Source organism: Rhinopithecus roxellana, chromosome 8 (genome assembly GCF_007565055.1).
Source record: "Rhinopithecus roxellana isolate Shanxi Qingling chromosome 8, ASM756505v1, whole genome shotgun sequence".
In the NCBI taxonomy this organism is placed as follows: domain Eukaryota; kingdom Metazoa; phylum Chordata; class Mammalia; order Primates; family Cercopithecidae; genus Rhinopithecus; species Rhinopithecus roxellana.
Window position 1 is genome coordinate 5,360,214 of NC_044556.1, and position 18,115 is coordinate 5,378,328.

At 51.6% G+C, this 18,115-nt stretch overlaps 1 protein-coding gene across 1 annotated transcript; it reads left to right on the forward strand.

The window, feature by feature from the left end:
• Positions 1-2,412: 2,412 nt before the first annotated feature.
• Positions 2,413-13,764, forward strand: SPC24 (SPC24 component of NDC80 kinetochore complex). The gene is made up of 5 exons (XM_030936425.1): positions 2,413-2,734; positions 11,195-11,339; positions 12,673-12,777; positions 12,887-12,963; positions 13,525-13,764. The coding sequence occupies exons 1-5, from the start codon at positions 2,575-2,577 to the stop codon at positions 13,629-13,631; spliced, it is 594 nt and encodes a 197-aa protein (XP_030792285.1). The 5' UTR covers positions 2,413-2,574; the 3' UTR covers positions 13,632-13,764.
• The last annotated feature ends 4,351 nt before the right edge of the window (positions 13,765-18,115 follow it).

An 18,115-nucleotide genomic window follows, 5' to 3' on the forward strand; every position in this document is an offset into this window, starting at 1 on the left:
TTCACTGCCTTTAGGCACAAAGAAGGTGAATTCTATGCCAAGATCACACAGCCGGTTCTAGAAGCCATGCTCTCAGGCACCAAAGGCTGACACCCACCTGTAGTCCCGGCTACTTGGAAGGCTGAAATGAAAGGATCACCTGAGCCACTGCACTTCAGCCTGGGGGACAGAACAAGACCCTATATCAAACAAAAAAAAAAAAAAAAAAAAAAAGGAAAAAAAGAAGGCCGGGCACAGTGGCTCACACCTGTAATCCCAGCACTTTGGGAGGCTGAGGCAGCTGGATCACCTGAGGTTGGGAGTTCAAGACCAGCTTGACCAACATGGAGAAACCCCGTCTCTACTAAAAATACAAAATGAGGCCGGGCGCGGTGGCTCAAGCTTGTAATCCCAGCACTTTGGGAGGCCGAGACGGGCGGATCACGAGGTCAGGAGATCGAGACCATCCTGGCTAACATGGTGAAACCCCGTCTCTACTAAAAATACAAAAACTAGCCGGGTGACGTGGCGGGCGCCTGTAGTCCCAGCTACTTGGGAGGCTGAGGCAGAAGAATGGCATGAACCCGGGAGGCGGAGCTTGCAGTGAGCTGAGATCCGGCCACTGCACTCCAGCCTGGGCGGCAGAGCGAGACTCCGTCTCAAAAAAAAAAAAAAAAAAAAAATACAAAATGAACTGTGCGTGGTGATGCATGCCTGTAATCCCAGCTACTCTGAAGGCTGAGGCAAGAGAATCACTTGAACTTGGGAGGTGGAGGTTGCAGTGAGCCGAGATCGTGCCATTGCACTCTCCAACAAGAGTGAAACTGTCTCAAAAGAAAAAAAAAAAAGAAAAGAAAAAAATCATGGGAAAGTAACGAGATGTTCTTTAGGTGGTAGCACACATAAAAATGATGCCGGGCTGGGTACGGTGGCTCATGCCTATAATCCCAGCACTTTGGGAGCCTGAGGCAGGCAGATCACGAGGTCAGGAGTTCGAGACCAGCCCGGTCAACATGGTGAAACCCTGTCTTTACTAAAAATACAAAAAATTAGCCGGGCATTGTGGCTGGTGCCTGTAATCCCGGCTACTCTGAAGGCTGAGGCAGGAGAATCACTTGAACCTGGGAGGTGGAGGTTGTAGTGAGCAGAGATTGCGCCATTGCACTCCAACCTGGGCAACAGAGTGAGACTCCATCTGAAAAAAAAAAAAAAAAAAAAAAAAGAAGAAGAAGAAGATGCCATCTTAACATCTTAACCGTTTCTTGCAGAAATACCAGTGTCTAGCATGGAACCAGCTCATTAGAGTCAGCACTGATCTTTTCTTTGTTTTGTTTTGACAGGCTGGTTTCGAACTCCAGGGCTCAAGCTATCCTCCTGCCTTAGCCTCCCAAAGAGCTGAGACTTACGGGCGTGAGCCACTGCACCCAGCTACATGCTAGGATTCTATGTATGTTTCATTAAACAACCATATAGCACCTACAGAATAGCAGACACTATCACGCTAGGCTGGGTTCGGTAGCTCACGCCTGTAATCCCAGTACTTTGGGAGGCGGAGGCAGGAGGATTGCTGGAGGCCAGGAGGTCGAAGATGCAACGGATTGTGCCACTGCACTTCAGCCTGGGTGACAGAGCAATCAATACCTTGTCTCTAAAAAAAAAAGCAATAAGAATTCTCACGTCGGCCGGGCGCGGTGGCTCAAGCCTGTAATCCCAGCACTTTGGGAGGCCGAGACGGGTGGATCACGAGGTCAGGAGATCGAGACCATCCTGGTCTACACGGTGAAACCCCGTCTCTACTAAAAAATACAAAAAACTAGCCGGGCGACTAGGCGGGCGCCTGTAGTCCCAGCTACTGGGAAGGCTGAGGCAGGAGAATGGCGTAAACCCAGGAGGCGGAGCTTGCAGTGAGCCGAGATCGCGCCACTGCACTCCAGCCTGGGCGACAGAGCTAGACTCCGTCTCAAAAAAAAAAAAAAAAAAAAAAAAAAAAAAAAAAAAAAAAATTCTCACGTCAACCCTGACATAAGCACTAGTATGACCCTCATTTTACTATGGAGGAAAGTACCGCACATAGGGGTGAAATCTGCCCAGGGTAACACAACTAGTAAGTGGCAACGCTGGGATTCGAACCCAGTAAATTTGGCTACAGACGCCATATTTCTATGCAGCCTCTCATAGAATCTACTTATTCTCTATGCTTATTGTGTGTATCCCACGCACACACTGTAGGATGTAACTTCCAGGAGAAGCTGCTCGAGGCTTTGCCTTTAGAATCCGGTCCTGCACAGAGCAGGGGCTCGACCTGTGGAGAAATAAACAGCCGCTTTCCCTCCCGCGCAGGCGCATCGGGAGGGCTAACGGAGCCTCCCGCTTCCTGCGCCGATTGGTCATCGCCGGTGACTGACGGAGGAGTGGTCGCAGGCGCACCAGGCCAGACCCAAGGCTGCTTCCCCCATACTAAGACGCTGCTCCCTATGCCTATTGGCTATTGCTTATGACTGACGTAGAAAAATTTCCAATGGAAAGCAACCTCTTCGGGAAGAGGGCGGGCTCCGCGGGCAGTCAAATTTGCGCGGGTTGGGGCTCGGCGTAGTCATGGCCGCCTTCCGCGACATAGAGGAGGTGAGCCAGGGGTTGCTCAGCCTGCTGGGCGCCAACCGCGCCGAGGCGCAGCAGAGACGGCTGCTGGGGCGCCACGAGCAGGTGGTGGAGCGGCTGCTGGAGACGCAAGACGGTGCCGAGCAGCAGCTGCGAGGTGAGGGCTGGAGCGTGGGCGCGGGCCCACGGGGAACAGGGCCTGGGTGCTGGGAGGGGGCAACCAGGCCGACCTCAACACTCCTTCTTTCCTGGACTCTTCCATTTCTTGCCCTATCCCCTCTGGGACGGCGGCCTCTGAGCCTTAGTTTCGCCGTCTGAGAAATCGGCTTTATGACAGCAACCATCCCCCGCCCCCCAGGGGTTTTACTGGTAAATACAGGAGCCCGGAGGGGTTGGCCCCTTCTGAGCGCTCCGTGAGCAGGAGCTGGGGTCTCAGGGTTTGAATTGGAGCTCAGTAGTCAAAGCTCCGGGTTTGCATCCCAGCACCCGTCCCCATGTCCGCTATGAGACTTGAGGTGAGTTTCTTAACTTCTCTGTGCCTCAGCTTCCTTCCTTGTCAAATAGTTGTGACAATAGCCCATCCCTTCTTCCTGAAGGCATTCAGATGTTTTATGGATCACCTGTTGCTGCTAGGCCCTGGGCTCACCGCAACCTCCACCTCCCGGCTTCAAGATATTCTCCTACCTCAGCCTCCTGAGTAGCTGGGATTACAGGCACTTGCCACCACACCCGGCTAATTTTTGTATTTTTAGTAGAGATGGGGTTTCACCACATTGGCCAGGCTGGTCTCGAACTCCTGACCTCAGGTAATCTGCCTGCCTTGGCCTCCCATAGTACTGGGACTGCAGGCGTGAGCCACTGTGCCTGGCCCATCTTCACTTTTTTTTTTTTTTTTTTTTTTTTTGAGACGGAGTCTCCCTCTGTGGCGGGATCTCAGCTCACTGCAAGCTCCGCCTCCCGGGTTTATGCCATTCTCCTGCCTCAGCCTCCCGAGTAGCTGGGACTACAGGCGCCCACCACCTCGCCCAGCTAGTTTTTTGTATTTTTTAGTAGAGACGGGGTTTCACTGTGTTAGCCAGGATGGTCTCGATCTCCTGACCTCGTGATCCGCCCGTCTCGGCCTCCCAAAGTGCTGGGATTACAGGCTTGAGCCACCGCGCCCGGCCCATCTTCACTATTTTTAACTGCACAGTTCAGTGGCGTTAGGCACATTCACACTGCTGTGCAACCATCATCACCATCATCTATCTCCAGAACTTTCTCATCTTTCCAGACTGAAGCTCTGCCCCCATAAAACACTCACTCCGCATCCCCTTCTCAGACCCTGGCACCCACCAGGGATCTCCTTTCTGTCTCAAATCTGACTCTTCTAGGAACTTCCAGAGGAATTATACAATATCTACCCTTCGTGGTGGAATCATACAATATCTACCCTTTCGTGTCTGACTTACTTCACGGAGCATAATGTCCTCCAGGTTCATCCATGTTATAGCCTGTGTCAGAATTTCCTTCCATTTTATTCACTTATTGTAAGACAGAGTCTCGCTCCATTGCCCAGGCTGTAATACAGTGGTGTGATCTTGGCTGACTGCAACCTCTGCCTCCCAGACTCAAGTGATCCTCTCACCTCAGCCTCCCAAGTAGCTGAGAAGACACTTATGCACCATGATACCCAGCTAATTTTTGTATTTTTAGTAGAGACAGGGTTTCACGATGTTGGCTAGGCTGGTCTTGAACTCCCAGCCTCAAGTGATCACCTGCCTCAGCCTCCCAAAGTGCTGGGATGACAAGTGTGAGCCACCACACCTGGCCAGAATTTCCTTCCATTTTAAAACTGAGTCATATTCCATGATATAGAAGGATGGACCACATTGTGTTAATTCATTCATCCATCCATGGACACTTGAGTTGTATCCACCTTTTGGCTGTGGTGAATAACCCTGCTATGAACACGGGTGACCAAATATCTCTTCAAGACTCTATTTTTTTTTTTTTTTCAAGATAGAGTCTTGCTCTGTCGCCCAGGCTGGAGAGCAGTGGTGTGATCTCTGCTCACTGCAACCTGTGCCTCCCGGGTTCAAGCGATTCTCCTGCCTCAGCCTGCCAAGTAGCTGGGATTACAGGCACGTGCCAACACACCCAGCTAATTTTTGTATTCTTAGTAAAGACAGGGTTTCACCATGTTGACCAGGCTGGGCTCAAACTCTTGACCTCGTGATCTGCCCACCTCGGTCTCCCAAAGTGCTGGGAATATAGGCATGAACCACTGCACCCAGCCCAAGACTCATTTTCAATTCTTTTTTGTATTCAGCCAGAAGCAGATCAAATGGTAATGCAAAGTTTAATTTCTGAGGAACTGCCATACAGTTCTCCCTGACAGCTGATGTGCCAGGGGTTTCGGATGCCTTGTACAGTCACATTTTATGAGGAGGCCTGGACTGAGCCTTGATTGGCCTATGGAGCCGGCCACAGAATGGCTCACGAATGGTGTTCCTGGCAGCGTGGATTGCAAATGCAAAGGTCAGGAGGTGAGAATGCACTTGGCGAGCAGAAGATGAGCTCAGCAGCTGCCTGACTGCCAGGCCTGGTGAGCACCCAGGAGGAGTCTGAATATTATCCGAGTGTAATGTCCCAGGCAGGCTCTTCCCTCCTTCCCTCCTCCTCTTTCCGCCCCTCCATTAACTCACCCTCCTTTGATGGCTTAGGAGAATGGTGTGACTCAGCCAGCCTGGCTGTTAGCAGAATGGATGAATCTGGGGCCAAGAAAACTGAGAGTGAGGATCCAGGGATCCTGGGCTTTGGGTCAAACAGATCCAGTTCATATCCTAGGTTTGGAGCTATGTGCTTGTGGGCGAGTCACTGAACTTCTCTGTCTCTGGACCTGTTTTTCATGTCGCAGATGCGGGGCAGAGGAATTAAAGTACACTCTCAGGCTGGCTGGGCGCAGTGGCTCATGCCTGTCATCCCAACATTTTGGGAGGCTGAGGTGAGTGGATCACTTGAGACCGGGAGTTCGAGACCAGCCTGGTCAACATGGTGAAACCGGTCTCTACTAAAATTACAAAAATTATAGGCACATGCCAACACGCCCAGCTAATTTTTGTATTCTTAGTAAAGATAGGGTTTCACCATGTTGACCAGGCTGGTCTCGAACTCTTGACCTCGTGATTTGCCAGCCTTGGTCTCCCGAAGTGCCTGTAATCCCAGCTACTTGGGAGGCTGAGACGAGAGAATCGCTTGAACCTGGGAGTTGGAGACTGCAGTGAGCTGAGGTCACACCACTGTATTCCAGCCTGGATGACAAAGCAAGACTATCTCAAAAAAATAGGCCAAGCATGGTGGCTCATGCCTGTAATCCCAACACTTTGGGAGGCTGAGGCAGGCAGATCACCTGAGGTCAGGAGTTCAAGACCAGCCTGGCCAACATGGTGAAACCCTGTCTCTACTAAAAATACAAAAATTAGCCAGGCATGGTGGCGCATGCCTGTAATCCCAGCTACTCGGGAGACTGAGGCAGGAGAATAGCTTGAACCCGGGAAGCAGAGATTGCAGTGAGCTGAGATCATGCCACTGCACTCCAGCCTGAGCAACAGAGCGAGACTCTGTCTCAAAAATAATAGTAAAATAAAAGTTTCTTTTTTTTTTTTTTTTTTTTTTTTTTTGAGACGGAGTCTCGCTCTGCCACCCAGGCTGGAATGCAGTGGCCGGATCTCAGCTCACTGCAAGCTCCGCCTCCTGGGTTTACGCCATTCTCCTGCCTCAGCCTCCCGAGTAGCTGGGACTACAGGCGCCCGCCACCTCGCCCGGCTAGTTTTTTGTATTTTTTAGTAGAGACGGGATTTCACCGTGTTAGCCAGGATGGTCTCGATCTCCTGACCTCGTGATCCGCCCGTCTCGGCCTCCCAAAGTGCTGGGATTACAGGCTTGAGCCACCGCGCCCGGCGAATAATAGTAAAATAAAAATTAAAAAAAAAAAAAAGTGCTGGGCGCGGTGGCTCGTGCCTGTAATCCCAGCACTTTGGGAGGCCAAGGCGGGTGGATCATGAGGTCAGGAGATCGAGACCATCCTGGCTAACACGGTGAAACCCCATCTCTACTAAGAATAAAAAAAAAATTAGCCAGACGTGGTGGCGGGCTCCTGTAGTCCCAGCTACCCGGGAGGCTGAGGCAGGAGAATGGTGTGAACCTGGGAGGCGGGGCTTGCAGTGAGCCGAGATCACGCCACTGCACTCCAGCCTGGGCAACAGAGCAAGACTCTGTCTCAAAAAAAAAAAAAGGCTGGGTGCAGTGGCTCACAGCTGTAATCCAAGCACTTTGGGAGGCTGAGGCGAGTGGATCACAAGGTCAGGAGTTCCAGACCAGCCTGGCCAACATGGTGAAACCCCGTCTCTAGTAAAAATATAAAAATTAGCCAGGCGTGGTGGTGGGTACCTGTAATCCCAGCTACTCAGGAGGCTGAGGCAGGAGAATCACTTGAACCTGGGAGGTGGAGGTTGCGGTGAGCTGAGACCGTGCCATTGCATTCCAGCCTTGGTGACAGAGCAAGACTCCATCTTAAAAAAAAAAAAAAAAAAAAAAAGTGTCCCCTCAGAGATCTGTGTGAGAATATGTCAAGTAGGAGCACCTTATAATGAACAGCCATGGGGTAGAGATTACTCCTCAGGAAAGAATTCAAGAAGAGTCGGTTGTCCCTCGGGAGGGCGGACAGACAGCGGGTGGGAAGGCTGTGTGAGCCAGCCGAGCCTCAGCTGTCCTAACAGGAAATCAGCAGGCACCATCCGAACCAGACCCATCAAGAAATAGCAGCATAATCAAGTTACTTAGAAATGTGGAGGCCAGTGCCAGAGAAAACAGCTAAAACTTGAAAGTGGCTGCTTCGGAGGGGCGGAGAGGCTTGGAGAAGGGTGTGTGCATGTGTGTTTATGTTTGCAGAACCATATACATGTCATACTGTGATTAAAAATAACTTAATGTAAGTTTCTAAAACTTAAACATGGGCCTTTTGGGAAGCATTTAATCTGCATTCTCTGAGTTGGCAGGTTTCTAGGAAGGAACAGTAGCCATTTTTGTTTTGGTTTGGTTTGGTTTGGGTTTTTGAGAAAGCATATCTCTCTGTCACCCAGGCTGGAGTGCAGTGGCACAGTGACAGCAGTTATGGCTCACTGCAGCCTCAACCTCCCTGGTTCAGGTGATCCTCCCATCTCAGCCTCCTAAGTAGTTGGGACTACAGGTACACACCACAACGCCCAGTTAATTTTTTGTATTTTTAGTAGAGATGGGGTTTTGCCACGTTGCCTAGGGTGGTCTCAAACTCCTGGGTCCAAGCGATTCTTCTGCCTTGGCCTCTCAAAGTGCTGGGATTCCAGGCATGGGCCACTGTGCCCAGCCACCAGTAGCGTTTTTTGTTTTTTTTTTTGTAAGACGGAGTTTTGCTCTTGTTGCTCAGGCTGGAGTGCAATGGCGCGATGTCGGCTCACCACAACCTCCTCCTCCCAGGTTCAAGCGATTCTCCTTCCTCGGCGTCCCGAGTAGCTGGGATTACAGGCATGCGCCACCACACCTGGCTAATTTTGTATTTTTAGTAGAGATGGGGTTTCTCCATGTTAGTCAGGCTGGTCTTGAACTCCCAACCTCAGGTGATCCACCCGCCTCGGCCTCCCAAAGTGCTGGGATTACAGGCGTGAGCCACCGCGCCCAGCCTTTTTTTTTTTTTTTTTCTCACAAGGTCACATATTTTATTTTCCTTTTTTTTTTTTTTTTTTTTTTACTATTATTATTATACTTTAAGTTCTGGGATATCTGGAGTGTGCAGGTTTGTTACATAGGTATACACATGCCATGGTGGTTTGCTGCACCCATCAACCCGTCCCCATCATCTACATTAGGTATTTCTCCTAATATCATCCCTCCACTAGCCCCCAACCCCCTAATTTTTATATTTTTTAGTGGAGACGGGGTTTCCCTGTGTTGGCCAGGCTAGTCTCGAACTCCTGACCTCGTCATCTGCCTGCCTCGGCCTCCCAAAGTGCTGGGATCACAAGCGTGAGCCACCGTGCCCGGCCTAATTTTTGTATTTCTAGTAGAGACGGGATTTTACCACGTTGGCAAGGCTGGTCTTGAACTCCTGACCTCAAATGATCCACCCACCTTGGCCTCCCAAATTGCTGGGATTACAGGCGTGAGCCACTGCACCTGGCCAAGATGTTTTTGCTCTTTCTGGGTGTTTTGTTCAACACATTTTTATTTCGGGTAGGTGCTGGAGACAAAAAGTGAATAGAAGATGTGGTATCTGATTTGAAGTAGAAAGGTGAGGAAGGAATAATTCAGTGTGCCAGGGGCTGTCCTGGAAGCACAGCTGCACTCTGGGAGGGAGAGGAGAGCGCCCCACTGCCTGAGCTGGGCATCACCCAGGAGGCCTTGGAGGCCAGGTACGGGTGTGCCTGCTGGGCGGGATCATGGGGACATTCCATGGAGCACAGGGGCCCGGGTGAGAACCGAGGCGTATGTGCAAAATGATGAACAGAGAGAAAAGTTCATGGTAGGGAGAAAGAAGGCTGTTCAGGATTGTGAAGATGTAAAAGGAGATCTGGGCTTTATCCTGGAGACCCTGGGGAGCCATGGTAGGTCTTTGAGCAGGGGAGTGACTTCCCACTTGGCCTCTCATGCAGCAGAGAGCAGAATGGATTGGCAGATTGGCTTAGGGAGAGACCAAAACATCAGGCAGGGTAGGAGGAGCAGCAGGAAAGCTGTGAGGTTGGTCTTGGAGGGATGGGGGACCTGCTTGAGGAAGATGAGGAGTGGAGCTGAGCAGGAGGAAGGGAGCTGCCGGGCTCAGGCTTGCAAGGCTCATTGGATGTGGAAACTGAGTCCTGTGCTTCTTGCTATAAACGTGTGTGTGTCTGTGTGTGTGTGTGTCTTTGTGTCTGTGTGAGACACAGTCTCACTCTGTCACTCAGACTGGAATGCAGTGGCACCATCTTGGATCACTGCAGCCTCAACCTCCTGGGCTCATGCAATCCTCCCACCTCAGCCTCCCAAGCAGCTAGGATTGCAGACCTGAGCCACCACAGCCGGCTAATTTTTTTTCACTTTTTTTTTTTTTTTTTTTGAGACGGAGACTTGCTCTGTTGCCCAGGCTGGAGTGCAGTGGCTGGATCTCAGCTCACTGCAAGCTCCAACTCCCGGGTTTACACCATTCTCCTGCCTCAGTCTCCTGAGTAGCTGGGACTACAGGCGCCCGCCACCACGCCCGGCTAGTTTTTTGTATTTTTTTTAGTAGAGACGGGGTTTCACCGTGTTAGCCAGGATGGTCTCGATCGCCTGACCTCATGATCCGCCCGTCTCGGCCTCCCTTTTTTTTAAAGACGGAATTTGGCTCTTGTTGCCCAGGCTGGAGTACAATGACGCGATCTCAGCTCACTGCAGCCTCCGCCTCCTGGGTTCAAGTGATTCTCCTGCCTCAGTCTCCTGAGTAGTTGGGATTACAGGCATGCATCACCACACCCGGCTAATTTTGTATTTTTAGTAGAGATGGGGTTTCTCCATGTTGGTCAGGCTAGTCTCGAACTCCCAACCTCAGGTGATCTGCCTGCCTCGGCCTCCCAAAATGCTGGGATTACAGGTGTGAGCCACTGTGCCCAGCCTTTTTTTTTTTTTTTTTCAGATGTAGTTTCATTCAGCCGCCCAGGCTGCAGTACAGTGGCGCGATCTCGGCTCACTGCAGCCTCCACCTCCTGGGTTCAAGTGATTCTCCTGCCTCAGCCTCCCAAGTAGCTAGGATTACAGGCACGTGCCACCACACCCAGCTAACTTTTTTTTTTTTTTTTTTTTTTTGAGACGGAGTCTCGCTCTGTTGCCCAGGCTGGAGTGCAGTGGCCGGATCTCAGCTCACTGCAAGCTCCGCCTCCCGGGTTTATGCCATTCTCCTGCCTCAGCCTCCCGAGTAGCTGGGACTACAGGCGCCTGCCACCGCGCCCTGCTAGTTTTTTTGTATTTTTTAGTAGAGACGGAGTTTCACCATGTTAGCCAGGATGGTCTTGATCTCTTGACCTCGTGATCCGCCCGTCTCGGCCTCTCAAAGTGCTGGGATTACAGGCGTGAGCCACCGCGCCTGGCCATTTTTTGTTTTTAATAGTGACGGGATTTTACCATGTTGACAAGACTGGTCTTGAACTCCTGACTTCAGGTGATCTGCCCGCTTCGGCCTCCCAAAATTCTGGGATTACAGGTGTGAACCACCACGCCCAGCCTAATTTTTTTAGTTTTGTAGAGAGAGGATCTCCCTATGTTGCCCAGGCTTGAACTCTCGCCCTCAAGCAATCCTCCTGCCTCAGGCTCCCAAAGTGCTGGGATTACAGGCGTGAGCCACCATGTCTGGCCAACTATTTTGTTATAAACTATTTTAGGTGTGTGAAGAAGGATGAGGTTTTATCTTTGGTGTATTTAAATGTGTTTTGGTGAAACAATAGTTGTACAAGTTGCCAGTGGAACTCTCTGGACACAGGGCTGCAGACAAGAAGGGGCATGTTTCTTGCCAATGGAGGCGGGGAACCATCTTCTCTCTGCTCTCCTTGGGGAAGGACAGACCCTAGGGAGCCTGCTTCTCTCCACCCTGCAGAGATCCTCACCATGGAGAAGGAAGTGGCCCAGAGCCTTCTCAACGCAAAAGAGCAGGTGCACCAGGGAGGCGTGGAGCTGCAGCAGCTGGAAGCCGGGCTTCAGGAGGCCGGGGAGGAGGACACCCATCTGAAGGCCAGCCTCCTATATCCTTTTCTGCTAGGGGGTCAGCCTTGCTAGAAAACACGCATAGGGCCAGCCGCAGTGGCTCATGCCTATAATCCCAGCACTTTGGGAAGCCCAGGTGGGAGGATCCTGTTGCCTAGGAGTTGGACACCAGCCTGGGCAACAGAGACCCTGTCTCTACAAAAATAAAAAAATTAAGCCGGGTGTGGTGGCTCACGCCTGTAATCCTAGCACTTTGGGAGGCCGAGGCGGGCAGATCACAAGGTCAGGAGATCGAGACCATCCTGCCTTACACAGTGAAACCCTGTCTCTACTAAAAATACAAAAAAAATTAGGCCGGGCGCGGTGGCTCAAGCCTGTAATCCCAGCACTTTGGGAGGCCGAGACGGGCGGATCACGAGGTCAGGAGATCGAGACCATCCTGGCTAACACGGTGAAACCCCGTCTCTACTAAAAATACAAAAACCTAGCCGGGCGAGGTGGCGGTGCCTGTAATCCCAGCTACTCGGGAGGCTGAGGCAGGAGAATGGCGTGAACCTGGGAGGCGGAGCTTGCAGTGAGCTGAGATCTGGCCACTGCACTCCAGCCTGGGTGACAGAGCGAGACTCTGTCTCAGAAAAAAAAATTAGCCAGGCGTGGTGTCCGGTGCCTGTTCCCAACTACTCAGGAGGCTGAGACAGGAGAATGGCGTGAGCCCAGGAGGCGGAGCTTGCAGTGAGCTGAGATCGCGCCACTGCACTTCAGCCTGGGCAACAAAGTGAGACTTTGTCTCAATAAGTAAATAAATAACTACATAAATAAATAAGCAAGGAAGCTGAGCATGGTGGTACATGCCTGTAGTCTCAGCTACTTGGGAGGCCAAGGTGGAAGGATTACTTGGGCCTGGGAGATTAAGGCTGCATTCCAACCTGGGTGATAGAGCAAGACCCTGTCTCAAAAAAAGAAAAAAAAAACAGAAAAGAAAAGACCCGGCGCGGTGACTCACACCTGTAATCACAGCACTTTGGGAGGCTGAAGCAGACAGATCACTTGAGGTCAGGAGTTCGAGACCAGCCTGGCCAACATGGTAAAATCCTGCCTCTACTAAAAATACATGAATTAGCAGGAGGTGGTGGTGTGCGCCTATAATCCCAGCTACTCGGGAGGCAGGGGCTTGAGAATCACTTGAACCTGGGAGGCGGAGGTTGCAGTGAGCTGAGATCATGCCACTGTACTCCAGCCTGGGTGACAAAGCAAAACTCTGACTGAAAGTAGAAAGTGTGCGTAGATAGAGCCAAGACCCTGGGCCTCCCAGCTGCAGTTAGCGCAGGGGCAGCCCTCTCAAAAGCTGGGGTCCTTAACGACCTGTCCTACTCAGCTCACCAGAGAGCTGGAAGAGCTCAAGGAGATTGAGGCGGATCTGGAGCGACAGGAGAAGGAGGTCGACGAGGACACGACAGTCACAATCCCCTCGGCAGTGTAGGTTCTGCCGAAGCGTGTGCCTGCCTGTGCCTCCTTGTGCAGTCCGGCTCTTGGTTGAAGTCGGTGCTGGGTAACTTTCTTTTTTTTTTTTTGTCTTCCTATATAGGTACGTGGCTCAACTTTACCACCAAATTAGTAAAATTGAGTGGGATTATGAGTGTGAGCCAGGGATGATCAAAGGCAGTATCCTTTTTGGGGAGCCATTTTAACCCTTATGCACTGTAGGTAGGGACGTAAAATGGTGCATAGCAAGACCCTGTAAAAATTAGCCGGTGTGGTGGTGTGCACCTGTAGTCCCAGCTACCTGGGAGGCTGAGGTGGGAGGATCGCTGGAGGCTGAGGTGGGAGGATCGCTTGAGGCCAGGAGTTTGAGACCAGCCTGGGTATCAGTGAGACCCCGTGACTACAATAAATATACAGTAAAGTATAGCAGCCCAGGTGTGGTGGCTCACACCTGTAATCCCAGCACTTTGGGAGGCCGAGGCGGGCAGAACACCTGAGGTCGGGTGTGGTGGCATATGCCTGTAGTCCCAGCTACTCAGGAGGCTGAGGCATGAGAATCGCTTAACCCCAGGAGGCAGAGGTTGCAGTGAGCCGAGATTGCGCCACTGCACTGCAGTCTGGCCTACAGAATGAGACTTTGTCTCAAAAAAAAAAAACCAAAAAGTAAAGGCAGTGTCCTTTTCCCTGTGGGGTTGTGTGAGGGGCTGTGTGTCCCAGGCTTTCCTTACATCTGTGCCTCAGTCCATCATGGCCCCAGTGTGGCCCAGCCCATCCACCTGGACAACACCCAGCTCTCCAGGAAATTCGTCAGCGACTACCTGTGGAGCCTGGTGGACACCGAGTGGTAGCCAGGAGCCTCGTGGTGGCGTCTTCCACCCAGCGGGCATCTGCTGTGGTCAGATCCGTTTCAAATGAAACGTGTGTACGTAGATTTTTTTTTTTTTTTTGAGACAGAGTTTCATTCTTGTTGCCCAGGCTGGAGCGCAATGGCACAATGTCAGCTCACAGCAACCTCTGCCTCCCAGGTTCAAGCAATTCTGCCTCAGCCTCCCAAGTAGCTGGGACTACAGGCATGTGCCACCACTCCCAGCTAATTTTTTGTATTTAGTAGAGATGGAGTTTCATCATGGTGGTCAGGCTGGTCTTGAACTCCTGACCTCAGGTGATCCACGCGCCTCGGCCTCCCAAAGTGCTGGAATTACATGTGTGAACCACTGTGCCCAGCTAGACTTCTTTTTTTTTTTTTTTTGAAACGGAGTCTTGCTCTGTTGCCTAGGCTAGAGTGGCGCAATCTCAGCTCACTGCAAGCTCTGCCTCCTCCCGGGTTCATGCCATTCTTCTGCCTCGGCCTCCTGAGTAGCTGAGACTACAGGCACCTACCACCACGCCCGGCTAATTTTTTATATTTTTAGTAGAGATGGGGTTTCACCATGTTAGTCAGGATGGTCTCGATCTCCCGACTTCGTGATCTGCCCACCTCGGCCTCCCAAAGTGCTGGGATTACAGGTGTGAGCCACCACGCCTGGCTTTTTTTTTTTTTTTTTTTTTTTTTTTTTTTTTACTGGATTTCTTTTTCTTCTCAGTTTGGCCTTAGCTCCTAGAGTGGCCTCAGCTAGGTAACCAATGGGAGTCGACTTATCCATGCCAGGCCTGCAGTTTCATGTCGGTGGCAATATGGGACAGATGACACCGTTGTATTCGATGACAGCTCCCAGATGTTACAAGGGTGGCCCTTGTTCATTCAGGGGGTATGTTTGAGTGCCACGGTGTGCCCAGACTCTGCTAGGCACCAGAGAGACAAGATACAAGTGACGTGGCTCTCCTCCCACTGCTGACGGAGGAGTCAACACAAAAGCAGACAACACTCTAGAACTAGAGAGAGGCCCAGATTGTGACAGGAGCCACACCAGAGTGTGCTTCATGGAGGACGGAAGCAACTTTTGTGCCAGGACATAAAAAGATAAGCCGGCGGGTGCGGTGGCTCAGGCCTGCAATCCCAGCACTGTAGGAGGCAGAGGCGGGCAGATCACTTGAGCCCAGGAGTTAGAGACCAGCCTGGGGAACATGGCAAGACCCCTTCTCTACAAAAAAATTAAAAAATTTGGCCTGGCGCAGTGGCTCATTCCTGTAATCCTAGCACTTTGGGAGTTAAAACACAACACTTCCCGGCCGGGCACGGTGGCTCAAGCCTGTAATCCCAGCACTTTGGGAGGCCGAGGCGGGCGGGTCACGAGGTCAGGAGATCGAGACCATCCTGGCTAACACGGTGAAACCCCGTCTCTACTAAAAAATACAAAAAACTAGCCGGGCGAGGTGGCGGGCGCCTGTAGTCCCAGCTACTCGGGAGGCTGAGGCAGGAGAATGGCGTAAACCCGGGAGGCGGAGTTTGCAGTGAGCTGAGATCCGGCCACTGCACTCCAGCCTGGGTGACAGAGCAAGACTCCTTCTCAAAAAAAAAAAAAAAAAAAAAAAAACAAAACACACAACACTTCCCAGCTGCCCTTGTAGTTAAGGTCCGGCCAGTGAAATGTACGTGGAAGTATTACATGACACTTCTAGAAGGATTTTTAAAAGACAAGTACAACCTTTCTTCCCCTTTCCTATTTCCTGGAATGTGGGGTTGATGGCTGGAGCCCTGGCAGCCATACTGCCACATGGATAGACGAGTGCAATCCCTTAGGGATGACAGGAGCCTGGTTCCCTGATGATAGCAGAGCCAGATATCAACACAGACTTATAAATGGGGGAGAGAAGGGAGAGAACCAATCTCAACTTCTACCTTGTGTAAGCTGCTGGTTTGGGAGGTTTTCTATGACAGATACCAACACAAATCCTAACTGATTGAACATGTACTCCAGTCCAGGGCCGGCCAATCAATGTGTTCATCATTCTCCCATCCTCGGTGTTTTGGGTGCCACTAAGGAAAGGAGGCTTGCACACCACCTGCCTGCCTGAGGGAGGAGAGAGGGAGGTACGGTCCCGCCCACACAGTTGTCCCCGGATACAGCTTTGTCTTTGGATGTGTTAGTTCCATGAACTTGGACTTGGGTTTCATGTCCCTTTCCATGACTGAACTTAAGTGCAGTTCTTTCTTAATCAGGGGTGTTTTTAGGCAGAGGGAACAGTCAGCTTTAACAGCATCTGAGCACATTGGGCGGACACTGAAACGGTCCATTCAGGTGACCCTCGGAGGTCCTGGGGTGAGAAGGCTGAACCGTTGGCCTCCAGGGAGATCAACCTAGAAAAGAGGGATAAGGGCCAGGCGCGGTGGCTCACACCTGTAATTCCAGCACTTTGGGAGGCTGAGGCGGGTGGATCACAAGGTCAAGACATCGAGACCATCCTGGCCAACATGGTGAAACCCCATCTCTACTAAAAACACAAAAACTAGCTGGGCGTGGTGGCATGCACCTGTAGTCCCAGCTACTCAGGAGGCTGAAGCAGAAGAATCGCTTGAACTCAGGAAGTGGAGATTGTAGTGAGCCGGGATCACACCACTGCAGTCCATCCTGGCAACAGAGCAAGACTCCATCTCAAAAAGGAAAAAAAAAAAAAAGATCAGGCTGGGCGCAGTGGCTTGTAATCCCAGCACTTTGGGAGGCGGAATGGGGAGGATCACTTGAGCCCAGGAGTTCAAGACCAGCCTGGGCAACAGTGAAACCCCATCTCTACAAAAAAAAAAAAAAAATTAGCCAGGCATGGTGGTGCACGCCTGTAGTCCCAGCTAGTTGGGAGGCTGAGGCAGGAGGATCACTTGAGCCCGGGAGGTTGAGGCTTCAGTGAGCCATGGAGGTCCCACTGCACTCCAGCCTGTGTGACAGAGTAAGATCCTGTCTTAGAAAGGGGCCAGGTGTTGTGGCTCATGCCTGTAATCTCAGCACTTTGGGAGGCCAAGGCAGGCAGATCACTTGAGTCCAGGAGTTCAAGACCAGCCTGGGCAACATCGTGAAACCCCATCTCTACTAAGAAAAAAATATAGAAATTAGCTGGGCATGGCGGTGCCTGCCTGTGTCCTCCGCTACTTGGGGGCCTGAAGTTGGAGGATCGCTTGAGCCTGGGAAGTTGCTGCCGTGAGCTGTGACTGCACCACGGACTCCAGCCTGGGCAACAGAATGAGACTCCGTCTCAAAAAAAGAGAGAAAAGAAAAGAGGGGGCCGGCATGGTGGCTCATGCCTGTAATACCAGCAACTTTGGACGGCTAAGGCAGGTGGGTCACCTGACATCAGGAGTTTGAGACTAGCCTGGCAGCATGGTGGAAACCCTGTCTCTACTAAAAATACAAGTTAGCCAGGCATGGTGGCAGGCACCTATAATTCCAGCTACTCGAGGCTGTGGCAAGAGAGTCGCTTGAACCCAGGAGGTGGAGCTTGTAGTGAGCTGAGATCGTGCCATTCCACTCCAGGCTGGGCAACAAGAGTGAAACTCCATCTCAAAAAAAAAAAAATTTTTTTTAAGGGATTTTTGTGTCTAGCCCTGAAATGTCAGAAATCTCAGTCCATTCTGCTTGCAAAGATTCTGAGAATGGCGGGCCTGGGTTTAGACGTGCAGTTAACTGTTCCTAGAAGTCCTTGGGGCTGTTTTAATTTTCCAAGTTCATGGGTTTTCTCTTTTTCTTTTCTTGAGATAGAGTCTCACTCTGTCGCCCAGGCTGGAGTGCACTGGCACGATGTCGGCTCACTGCAAGCCTCAACCTCTGGGCTCAAGCAAACCTCCCACCTCAGCCTCCCAAGCAGCTGAGACGGACAGGCGCATGCCACCGGCCCAGGTAATTTTTGCACTTTTTTGTAGAAATGGGATCTTGCTATGTTACCCAGGTTGGTCTCGAAATCGTGGGCTCAAGCGATCCTCCCACTTTGGCCTCCAAAGCGCTGGGATTATGGGCCTAGCGACAGGCCTGGCTGGTTCTTTTATGTGACCTGAACGGGGAGCAGAGTCCTCTATTGCACCCCTGACCCCAGATCTGAAGACCGAAGCAGAGCAGGCTTTTCCGCCTCAGCTCTAAGTGACATTGGGCCCGCCGTTCTGTGTGTTGGGGGCTGTCCTGGGCGTCATAGGACAGTTAGTGTCATCCCTGGCCTCCACCCACCAAATGCCAGTAGCTCCCCCTCAGCCTTAACAACAGGAAATGTCTCCAGCTGTTGCCAGTGTCCCTTCGGGGAGGAAGTCACACATAAAGCCTCTCGCCTGCCTTGAAGCCTCAGGCGGGGACCAGTTTGCAAGTCAGGTGTCAGTGCCAGGGTTGGCTGAGCGCTGCTGTCAACTTTGTGGTCATTCCTTCCCGCACACGGGACAGGCTGCCTCCACTGGCCGGCTCACTGGTGCAACTGTGGG